This window comes from Narcine bancroftii, chromosome 1 (assembly GCF_036971445.1).
Source record: "Narcine bancroftii isolate sNarBan1 chromosome 1, sNarBan1.hap1, whole genome shotgun sequence".
NCBI lineage: Eukaryota > Metazoa > Chordata > Chondrichthyes > Torpediniformes > Narcinidae > Narcine > Narcine bancroftii.
Genome location: NC_091469.1, coordinates 196,595,231 through 196,607,712, shown reverse-complemented (window position 1 = coordinate 196,607,712; position 12,482 = coordinate 196,595,231). Strand labels below are relative to the sequence as shown.

The 12,482-nt window shown below is 40.2% G+C and overlaps 1 protein-coding gene across 8 annotated transcripts in view; it reads right to left on the bottom strand.

Moving 5' to 3' along the window:
- Positions 1–3,953: 3,953 nt before the first annotated feature.
- Positions 3,954–12,482, bottom strand: part of LOC138737033 (ras-related protein Rab-14) — a 30,939-nt gene continuing 22,410 nt past the window's right edge. For all 8 annotated transcript variants that reach the window (XM_069887455.1, XM_069887478.1, XM_069887445.1 and 5 more), the window contains 5 exons: positions 11,205–11,382; positions 10,565–10,631; positions 8,599–8,686; positions 6,448–6,478; positions 3,954–5,960 (listed from right to left, as the gene is read on the bottom strand). In XM_069887455.1, coding sequence (XP_069743556.1) covers positions 5,783–5,960; positions 6,448–6,478; positions 8,599–8,686; positions 10,565–10,631; positions 11,205–11,382 — 542 coding nt within the window. In that variant the 3' untranslated portion in view covers positions 3,954–5,782. The remainder of the gene's footprint in view (positions 5,961–6,447; positions 6,479–8,598; positions 8,687–10,564; positions 10,632–11,204; positions 11,383–12,482) is intronic.

Here is a 12,482-nt window from a genome sequence, read left to right as displayed (position 1 = left end):
GGGCTAAAAGAGATCCATAGCAGATTGTGCCACCCAGGAGTCACAAGGTTCTTCCACTACATAAGGGCTAACAACCTTCCTTACTCTCTGGAAGAAGTCAGGAAACTGACTAAAAGCTGTATCATTTGCACAGAATGCAAACCGTAATACTTCACAGCTCCGGAGGCCACCCTCATCAAGGCAACCCGACCTTTTGAGAGGATTAGCTTAGATTTTAAAGGACCGTTACCTTCCAACAACAAAAATGTACATTTCCTTACTGTAATTGATGAAAATTCCTGGTTTCCCTTTGCGATACCCTGCCCTGACGTCTTGTCAGCATCTGTCATTAAGTAACTTGACAGAATTTTCAGCATTTTTAGTTTTCCCAATTACATTCAAACCAATAGGGGCTCAGCATTTTCACGAACACTGAACTGCGGCGAGCTCTGCTCCGGAAGGGGATTGCCACCACTCGTAACACAAGCTACAACCCGCAGGGCAATGGGCAGGTCGAAAGGGCTAATGTTACAGTCTGTAAGGCTGTTAATCTTGCTTTAAAAACACATGGTTACCCTGTAACCCGATGGCAGGAGGTGCTGCCTGAGGCGCTACATTTCTATTCGGTCATTATTGTGTACTGCAACAAATCAAACACCTCATGAACGTATGTTTGCCTTTCCTAGGAAATCAGGAACTGTGATGGACTGGCCAGCCTGTTTATCTGAGCCTGGAACCATGCTGCTGAAGAGCCATGCTCAGGCGTGTAAAACAGACCCCCTAGTCCAACCAGTTCAGCTACTGCATACCAACCCCAACTACGCTCATGTTAAATTCCCAGACGGGAGTACTGACACTGTACCCCTAAGAGATCTGGCCTCACCTGATTTTCCCCTTCATCACACCCCTACTCAGAGTGAGCTTGAGAGATTGGGCTCACCCCCCCCCCCCCCCAGCCTGTGACCCCCTAGTAACCTTTCAAATGGCTATGCTGAGGCTCCCCTGCCTCACGCTGGCGATTCTGGAGCAGGTCCAGAAGCCAGTCCTTCCCACACTACAGACCCAGTTCCCAGGGTTGCAAAGGAGCCACCTGTTTTGAGAAGAAGCACCAGAATTTGTAAACAACTTGATAGGCTGACATATTCATAAAACATTTAATTATATTTCGATCATTTGCTAGATACTGGTGTATTTTGGCTGCTAAGTATTCTCAATGCCAAACATCACTTGCTTCAGTCTTTCCTAGCAGCTGTCCTTTTGATTTTAACCCTTCTTCTCCTGGGGGAGACTGTGGTGAATGTCTGCCAAGCTGCCCGTCTCCCCTCTGGCAAGCCTTGCTGTACTAACATTGGCTGTGCATTATCTCTACTGTTAAGGACACTCCCCTTGGGTATAACTGTGTATGCACCTATTGTCTTTCATTATTGTACCATGAGATTCTGCTAATAAAAGCCATGATTATTGTTTGACCACATCGTCTTTGTCTACTTCATCAACTGCACTTCAAGGGCTCCCATTGCAGTCACCACTCAATCCCATAAGGTGGTCCCCACAGGCTACCCAGAGCACACACTTCCAGGTGAGAGGCTCACATTGGGGCCCTCATTGTTCCAGATTCAGAGCAGCCATGTGTTTGCCCAGTCACTGGTGATATTGGTCCTCAGCCTGGTCAGCTCTTTGGCTGAATAGTCCTTGGTTTCCATGGTCAGTGGCCACAGGCATGTCTCTTTCTCTTTATTCCCCCCCCCCCCCTCCCGGCCAAAGACCTCCATTCTCTGATGCTTTCCCATTCTGTACTCTGGGACTGTGTGGTTTCATGGTCTCAGCCTCCTCACTATCCATCCCCACATCTTCCTCTCCCAACTACACAAGCCCACCCCCTCAATAGCCCAGTCCTTAACTGGGTCTAGCTGGCACCTGGATCAGTACAGCTGTTGCATTTTAAGCAGCCTCCCCCCAAGGTCCATCTATTCTCTGATGGTTCCCCATTTTGGGACTAAATGGTCTCAGCCTCCTCCCTGTCCATCCACATCTCCCTCCCTCAACCAAGCACCAGGCCCACCCCCTCACCAGACAATGGCCCAGTCCTTAACCAGGTTAAGCTGCCAGCCGGATCAGTCCAGCTGCTGTATTTAAGCAGCCTGCAGGGTACCTGGGTCCCTTTAATCTGGAGGTCTGTGGCCTGTGCAACTTCAGAGCAGCGATGCTGGAGCACCTTCATCTCTTTCTTTCTGGACACTCTCTTCATCTATCCTTTCAATGATCTCACATTGGTGTCTCAGGAAAGATGCTGGCAGCCTGCTGACTCCCCTTAGTCTTTGGGGACACTGACTTCTTGAAGAGGGGCACCACGTGGATTCCAAAACATCTCCCCAGCATCTATATTCAATCAAGACTAAAGACCCCGATCACAGCACCAATTGTTGTACAAAAGAAAACAAGTTCATCGCGTCCAAGCAGCAGCGAGTCTGAACACAGGCTAATTAACACTGATCTTCAGTCACACCCATAAGTAAATTGCAACAGGATTAATAAACACACCCACATATTCACAAAGATCGCACAATACAATCAGATGCATCAGCTAGCTGATACACACCACCAACTGCGGAGAAATTATTTACAGTCAAGGAATACAATGCCCACCACCCCTCGACAGTGCAGGCATGGCTCTTTACCATTTAAACTACGCTTACCATGATGGTGATCTCTACGTGTACCTCACTACATCTCCCCATTCTTTGTGCACAATTTACCAAATATTCTCCAGCATCACTCATGGTTTGCAACCTGGAGTGGACCTAGGGTTCATCCCAGGGGAAGAGACAGATGGTCCACACATGGTGGGTTTTATAGTGCAATTGGCTGGATAGTCTGGCTCAGATATGGGTTAGGTGATTAAGGGGGCCAATGGTCAGGTGATCCCTAATCTGTGGGGGGCACTTTTCCTTGATTGGCAGGTGAGGTGGCTTCCGACTTGGTGCCACACAATCTTCCAAATCAGTTTCAATTATTAGAGGTGCAACTCTGCAGAACTTACACCTCAAGCAATCAGACTGCACTTATCCAGTATACTAAATGCCAAACCTGAAATGGAAGACAAATCCAGAATGCCAGTTTACAGAACTTGAATAAGCCTTTCAGCCCTATTTGTCCTTACCTACCAGGTTGTCTCTCCATACTAATCTGCCTGCATTATAAACCAATGTACCTGTTTAAATGGCTGTTGAACATAATTGTTCCCTCTACCACTTATTATGGCAGCTCACTCCATACATCCACCACCCATTGAAGATGCCCTCAAATCTTTCCCACGTCACCTTATATCTATGCCCTGACTTTCAATTCCATTACCTTGGGTTTAAAAAAAAACTATAAACGTCCCCTCTAAGTCTCATAAACCAGGGAGAAAAAACTCACAACCAATGCAATATCTTAAAAATTCAAGTCTCCCAGCCCCAGTGACATTCCTTCAGAGCTTTTTTTGTACCCTTTCCCCATTTAAGGGTATTTTTTCTATAACTGGATGATCAGAACAATAGTCTGATCTTGCTAACGTCTTGTACAATTATGCAATTACAGGACAAAAGTAATGCAGAATTACCAATGAACAGTAAAGTACAAATGACAAAGCAAAATGAAAATAATCTGTACAAAAGGAGCATCTTTTGTCACCAACTGGGGGAATTATGCAGCAAGATTTTGGTTTGGCTTTAGATCGGAGGATGGAGCAAAAAAAAAGACATGCAGCTTCGGCACTAGCTTTTGCCCTCTTGTGGTTTCTTTTTATAAAATCTGTGTCCCACTTTGCCAAGGTGCACTTTGAAATTTTTCCCTTTTGAATTTCTGTTGTATCTGTAGCATTGATTCCACACAGGAATGCCACCTCCTCCCTTAATACCACAAAAATTATATCGAATGACTCAGTTTACAGTCAGTTAAATTCTTAATAATGAAAACAAGGACAGATCAACTAGATACAGGTACTTTATTTACAAATATTCAGATTAATAGCTTTTCTTTCATCAAATGAAAGGTACAGCAGTTCAAAGTCTTCTTCTGTCACATATAAACAGGATCTACTGCAAGCTGTTCAGGAGTAGTCCAGATCTCATACCACCTAATGACTAAAGCAAACTTCAGCAAATTTAGAATGAAATACTTTGCCAAATCCCTGCATGTTGCACACACAGGCCATGGTCCCTGGGCAACACCTCACTAAAGCAAAGGCTTAACATCAAAATGAAGACAACAGACTCCTCACCACACTCCCATATATTCAACAGAAAAGCTCACATTCTTAAAATTAATAGCAAGACTCTACAAAGGACAGTGCACATATTGACAATTTTTCCAATATATTGCAGATTCCAGTTTGGCCTTCCCACAGCATTTCTATACAGGGCCCCATTTTTCTACAAGAGTGAAGATTTTCCACCTGGTCATGTATCTATTATGGGTATTTTGAACATTAAGTATCATTTCATACACAAAATGAATATGCAGTGCAGCCCCATTTCATACACAAATTGAAGATGCGTGTTAAGAATTAGCATTTTAACCACATTATACCACCCAAGGCAAACATGCTGAATCACCATTGAAATTTAAACTACTTTTCATCTCTTGAAAATAAATCAGAATAACCCTACCCTGAAGTATTTAATACAGTGAACAATATTTAAAAAATAAATTTCCCTCGAGTCTGCTTTAGGAATGAAATTTGGCTATTCAATTCATCGAAGTCAATTGCACCCAAAATTGTTTCTTGAATGATGTACTGCAGTAAATACAGCCAGAAACGCAAGACATCTATAGAGAACATCACATGGTTGATTGCAGGAACAGGATTTTTTTTAAACTGGTACAGGTTTTCCACAGTGCAATGATGCAACCAGATGACAATACAAAACCCAACTAGTGTTAAAAGTACTGCTTTTTTCCCCATTTGAAGTGTAATTATATCCATTCTAGTGCTTAAGGGGCAACATGGTCTCTTAGATTGTACTGTACAAACTGGTACTTAGTGCCAGTGATCAATTTGTTTCTTTTTAAAATCATATACATACAGATGTATTTAAATGTTAGTTCAGTTCCTTCAAATTTTATACATATTTACGTGTTAATAAATGTAAAGAATAAAAAGACAAAAAAGCACACCAAAGCCTTCTTTTGCATCTTAAGAGGGAAAGAGGAGTAATAGCCATTTCCTCGTGCAAGGTTAAGACAAGAGCTGGAATTAGAACCCCATGAAGCCATGTAACTTGGTGGAGAACTTGTGAACAGCAACAAGCATACTTTACACGTTACAGACATCCTATAGCTTTGAGTTGGATGTCAGTTCAGTCAAACCTCCAACTTTGAACAGCTTGGACAACAATGGTATGGGCAAGGAGTTTTACTGTACAAGAATCTTTTTAAATGGACAGTGGGAGTCATGCCTCCAACCCCTGTGGTGGCAAAATGGAATTTTACAATGTTAGCATTTATTTTGCTGACAAGCATTGAAACCAGATCAGATTGAGGGATGATGATGAACCTACCACGAGAACGAGTAAGAAAATATTTCAATTCTAAATTTCATGCGGGAGAGGTTTTATTACTCTACTCATTTTCCTTGTTACCTGATAAACATCTACAGTGGTTTAACGAGGAGCCATTTATCAATGTGTTAAACTGTTGTCACAGCAGCAAAATTTATCCTGTCAGATTATCAGCAGACAAGAAGGCAGCTAGAAATACTGCTTTGACAAAGACACGGAGTAAGATGTGAAAGGTCAAGAAGTCTGCTTGCTGAAGGTCACTAGCAGCCGCAGCCTTCTCTCTGGGGCTGGGGCTCACTGATTAGTCGACCACCTTGAGGAGCAGATGGTTTGTGCTGTACTCCAGATTCTGCAGCATTGAGATCGAGGCTGCCATCCTGAATGTTCTGGTAGATTTTCTTGGCTGCCTCCAGAAATGCATCCTCAACATTCTCACCTCTGGAAACAAAGGAAGAGTTTCTTGTTCACTGTGATAAAATGGCCAAGGTAAAAATAAGTATTCCAAGGGGAAATAAATCCACATACTGGCTTGGTATATCTAGTTCCAAAGCATCAATGACTGCAAAACCGCATGGCTTTTGGGGATTTTGGAGCAGGTGGCTGCTTGCTGTATTTGTATTGGTTTTGCAAGATCAGCAAGAGCAGTCAATATATTTATCGGTTCTTTAATACTTATTATTTATATTTCTCTCACATGGCACCTTATAATTGACATTGCTGTGTCTTACATACTTGTGTGGCTCCAGCAAGAATGAATTTTGGTGCACCCATATATTGTACTTGTGTACATGGTAATATACTAAATCAACCCCCAATGCAGAAAAAATCTAAATATGTTAAATTGTTTATTCCATGCACATTGGGATAACATAGCCTTTAAAAAGGCAACTTTGATCCAGCCACCAATTTCGAAGAGTCCACTTACGTTTTTGCACTTGCTTCAAGGAATAGTAGACCTGCAGCAAAATAAAAATAAAACTTAGAATGGCAGAAATTATACCCAAGTATGATATAAAATTTAAAAAGATAGTTATGAGAATCCAAATTCAACATATTCAAGCCACACAAATGCCATTAGCTCTTGTAAGAAATTTTACTCTTAGGCGAGCAGTTATCCTACAAAGCAAATCTAATATGTTGGTGTAGAATTAAGTTTATTCAACAGGGAAGTAGACATTAGGATAACGAGTTGGAATAGAGGTGGGAATTTGGATTAGATTTTAATTTGTGCCAAAAAGGAATGCAATAATACTACATAGTAACCACATTACAAAACATAGATGGTTTTGTTCTCCTCAGTGGCACGCCTTGAAACCAGTTACTCCAGCAGATGGGGCTCATTAACTGGGAGAGGAAAAATTCCCATTTCAAACCTCTGCTGCCTTGTAGCTATACCCACTTACAGGAAAGGCTTTGGGAGTAAGCTCTGAGGAAAAATTCAGAATCAGAGTCCTGAAGGCGGCTGACTGCCATAAGCACCGGCACGGCAACTCCCGCGACACTACTAGCACCAAACTGTATCGATTTTCACAGTTCATTTGGGCCTGTCATAAGCATGGGGGGGGGGGGGGGGGAAGAGTCCCACTGCATGGGCAACAAACAAATCTCCATATCAACTCTGCTCTAGCTTGCACCCTGGAGAGGCCACTCCAGCTACTAGAGGCGCAGTACCCACAGTCCACCACGACTGATGGAGGCCACACTCGTGTTCTCCTCACTCACATCCATACAACTGAAAATGGATCAATTTAACATAATTCAACGAAAATTGACTACAAAAACCAAGGCATAAAAATGTGTTTTATACAATTTCAAATTAAATAGAATTTCAGCCAAAGTTTAATATGAAAATCTACACAGAAGCAGATTCGCCCAGGGAAGGCACAATAGAAATGAACTAGCAAATTTCAAGTTGTCACAGCCAAATTGGATTTAAAAAATGTTTATGTTTCAAGAACACCTGATAAACATGTAAGAAATATTGGTTAAGTAGTGAATGCAGTACTGGGCACCTCATTTTGCAACAGGCATCTTCTAAAACACAAGAACCTAATCTTGGTAAATCTTTGCTAACTACCAATGGAGAGAGACCTGAAATACTAGAACTATTGCCAAAGGAGGAGACAAGGCCAAGAGAGAAAGCAACTGAATTTAAAAAAAAATTATGATTAAAATGGACACATTTGTTTTGTTTGGAATTAATGATAAGGAATCAAAAGAAAATGCTGTTAGAAGCAAAAAGTGGTTTAGAGAGATCAATGCACTATTTCCAAAAAAAGGAAAAATTGATAAATATTTTAAAAGATTCAAGATCTGTTTTGAAATGGCTCCATTAAGGAGCTGGCAAATACAATGAGGCAGTCTTTCCAAGTACAGTTAAAGGTGTCACTAAACATTCTCTGGCTAGATGAAGTGAAAACTTTTAGCAGGAGACATTATCATACGCATTTACCACTATCTGTAATGCATAATCTGAGCTAAATTAGAACCAGATCTTGGATCAGTAATACTGTACTGGAGAATGGCATTAATCCAAACTTCTAATGCTTACTAGAATCGCTTGCTGAGCACATATCTGCAATGGTCTCGGCTGATAACTATGGAAATTCAAACTTTCCAAACCACTTGTACATATTTGGTTATTTTACAGTCCATATTAAGGACAAAAAAAATGTTCAAATAGGAGACTCAGTTAGAAGCCAAAATCCAAATCATGGCAACTTTTATCACATCATTACCCAACAATTCAATCACCCAACAGCATTTGAATTCTACATTGCAGAGGAGTGGGGGAAGAAATGAAGCAGGAGGAACAGCAGGACTAAACAGAATCACAAACTCGTATCCCATGTTCACTGCAGGGACATCATGTTCAGCTGTCATCTCATGAAGAGGGAACAGCTATGTATGCAGAAATAGTCTGCAGCAATGTGAAATTGGTATAATTTTTAAACACCTCAAAGTCAATAATAAAAGACAATGAAAATATATTAAATTTTCCAGATCTCCCCTTCGGATTATATTATGGAATTATCTAGGATACTCTTTCTTGTGTTTCCTGCAGCAGGAAACCTACCATTTTCTTCAGCAAATTGCTTGGCTTCTTCATATGTTACATCTCGCTGAGCTTCAAGATCTGCCTTATTTCCTATGAGAATAATCACCTGTGTAAAAAGAAATCCAAGTAAATATTGCAGAAATGAACATTTAAAAAACCACAGATCCGGGAAAGTTTTTGTTCTAAATAGCAGATCATTTATCCAGACAGATAGTCAGCAGAGAAGGAATTGGTCCAAGTTAGGTTTCTACATTAAAAAAAAAGCTCCTAATGCAAACTGAAGATTAATTACATTTTTAAACTTCATACAGGTAACTTGAAAGAGACATTAATTACAGTTTATTTAAAGTCTTTGCTGCAGTTGAACTAAAAAACAAACATGCAAAATTACTTGATGTTTCTGATGACAAGAATAACTGAACAATCCAGAATTATATGCATTTCTCCACTATTTAGTTGTAACACACCAGAGAAACTTATTTGGCATTAGGCTGCATAACTTGGTATACAACACAAAAGTGACATATGTTGATGCCCTGTCAATGTGACCCTATGATGGTGTCCTGTCCTTTTAATTTGAATCAACCATCACATTGTCAAACCCCTTTGCTCAGGGTCCAATTAAAACATTTAGACAAGATGTCATCCACACTGAGCAAGCTGCTGTTTTACATGCAGAGATGCATTTACCATAATGTCCAAAGACCCAAGATGTGACGTGAAACAAAAGTCTGCAGAACCTGTGATTGAAGTAAAAACACAAAAATATTGGAGAAACACTGAGGGTCTCGCAGCATCGTTAGGAGGTAAAGATATAACCAGCATTTCAGGCCTGAGCTCTTCAAGCCCAAAATGTTGGTTATACATCATCTTCTATGGATGCAACGAGACCTGCTGAGTTCTTCCAGCATCTTTGTTTTTTACTCAAGCTTCAGATTCAACAAACTTCGTTTCTCAACTGGAGCCATTCTGTAAACTCACAATATAATGACTGCCTAAAGTGGCTGATAGCAACCTGGCAATTCTAGAATTCTGCACCTGTGCTCTCTCATCCAAACATACCCAAAGTAATCAAGGTCAGATACAGGCACATCTGACCTTTCATTAGCCACAGGACTTGCAATCAAGTCCAAGAGTATTTTACAGCTTATGTTTATCTGGCCCTAGTTTTATAGCAGGCAAAGTTGGCTGGTCTTATGTCATTTCTTTCACTTATTGTGTTGCTGGCCGACATTAGAAAAGCTTTTTATAAAATGGCTTAATTATGTTTAATAACCTGAAAAGCATAAAACATTTTAATAATTAGTTTGATGCTTTTGTGCTTTGGACCTTAACATATGCCAACTTCTGCCTTATGGAATAAAACTGGTACTGGGTTAGGAACCACCCTACCGCAAAGGGCGATGTAACCACAAGGCATGGGCTGGGTTCATCACCATCTGGTGGCAAAATGCAGTAATGCTCAGCTACTTTTGTGTTATCTTAATTCAAATTCCAGCAGCAAACTCCTACTGCTCTATTTCTCTAGCAGGGATGGACCGGAGAGTGGATTTTTTTTTAAATTAAAAAGCACAATGCTTGAATCCAATTCCAAAAAACAACCATAGCTCAACAGTTGTTCTTAAGATAGATTTATATGATTGAGAATTATTTGAGTTAGCCATCAAGACCTATGAGAGACCGCCGTCCCAGATACTTGCTTAGCAAGGTACTAGATCAATTATCTGGTAGAGATCCTCATCTCTTAACATGTCAAATGGGATAATTCTGACATCAATTCATCCAGATCAGCAGACATGGGAAAACTCTCAATGGCTGAATCATATTCCCATTAAATTAAGGAAATCAACCTGGAGTCAGCAGAAGTGACTTTCAAATGGAGCAAATTTCAAGAAATATGATCATTACAGAACTACATGCATGCAGAATTGTAGTAAAATAATTCAAAGCTGCAAAACACTTCTTCCTTAAATTATTCACTTACAGTATTTGGATTAGTTAAGTTTCTTGCATCTGTAAGCCAACTACTAAGATGGTTGTAAGTACTTCGCCTGGAGAAAAATAATTCACACAAATGTATTCAAGTTCATCTTTCAAAAAGGCATTTCAAATGCAGATGTATAGGCAATACAATGCTAAATCACTACAAGGCTTGTGACCAGTAACACATCTATTTCAGACTTTTGTTGCTGTAAACCTCAAAGAATAGTGAAAGTGACTGCTCACAGCTTGACTTGTATACCCCTGAAGTATTGCAAAAGGATCATCAACCAAAGTACTGCCTACATTACAGCCTCATTTGTTCTGTACATACTTAATTGATTTTCCATATTCCAATTTCTAAATGGCTTTTTATAATGCATATGCAATACCTACCTGGTTAAGGAAAGGAAGATCAGGGTAAATCAACAGTACCCTTGACAAGAATCTATCCAAGATTTGTATTCATAAGCCAGAAACGTGGTTTAAGAATTAAAATCAAAGGATTGAGCTTGAATGTCAAGTCGGCACCTCGGCCAGATATGCCACCAACACATTAACAAGACTTTCAAATAAAGACGAGCAGTTTTGGGGAAGCAAGAGAGATCCCAACATCAGCTTCTGAATTTCAGATGTGTGCATACCTGGTGATATCATAGACCATAAGCGCTCCAGCAGCACCTCTGTAGTAGCTTCGTGTGACAGCCCTAAACCGCTCTTGACCAGCTGTGTCCCAGATCTGAAGTTTGATCTTCTGTCCACTAACTTCAATTATTCTGGTTCCAAATTCTACCCCAATTGTATGGGGACAATCAGCCATAACTTGATGGAAGAGTTAAAGTTACAAATTAAAATTGGATCATTACTTTAAGCATTTACACAATGACATTCTGCCAAAATGGATAGTCTTCACAGTAGAAGAACTCCATTAACCAAGAATAACAATGAAGAACAACATTTTTTAGTTCTGATGTGCATTATACTGATATGGGGGTACATTTGATACTTTCATAAAAGCAAATTCCCCAAGCCTCCCTCATGTGTGCAGCAAATTATGGCAGTGGAATTTCTGACAACTGGTCACCTCCAAATGGTGATACTGCATCAAAGTTGAATTGAAAGTGCATTCTCAGATTAGCTTTGAACTGAAATTTAAATTTGTTACTTCTCAAATCAGGTGTTTGCAGCACATTCTTGGATAAGGCTATTTTGTGGAGCCAGGAAAAAATACAATAGAATGTCATTTAGTGCATCGTAACAATTATGGAAAACTGTCCAAAATGAGAAAATTTCATGCATTGCAACTTTGTCTACTTTCAGGGTGAAAGCGGAGACTCAATAATACATGCAATTAAATTGCAGTTTTAAATAAGGAGCTGGGAAACTGAAATGTTAACTTAGCCACCAGTCACAGAAATATCAGGAAAGTCTATGGCAGTGGATGAAATAGAATATAGGACATTCAAATCAGTGATGCATTCAATACATGGACACAGCTGGCAGTTCAGATCCATTTTTGAAATGTCTTTATAAAGGAACACTATTCAGAGTTCTTTTCCCTTCACACCCGCAGGAAATACTAAAGGCAATTTCATGTACTATTGCATTTGTTTTATTAAATGGAAATAAACAGCATCTGATACCTTGGACACCATGCATTTCTCAAAATAGTTCATGCTCCGGCACCGACTTTACAGGGTCCATCATTCCAAGAAGAGCCAACCACATTAATATTCTTTGTTTCCCTTTTCAAATACTATCCAGGAAAAAGTCTACTTAGCTGCCGTGATCAGGTATTTCCAGTCTCATGCCCATACAGAACATAAATTGGCACAGACTAGAATGGCCTGTTTTCTGTGCTGTAATGTTCTATGGTTCTATTCAGTGGAACTAGCAGTATGATGTTTTTGGCATAGACTAGG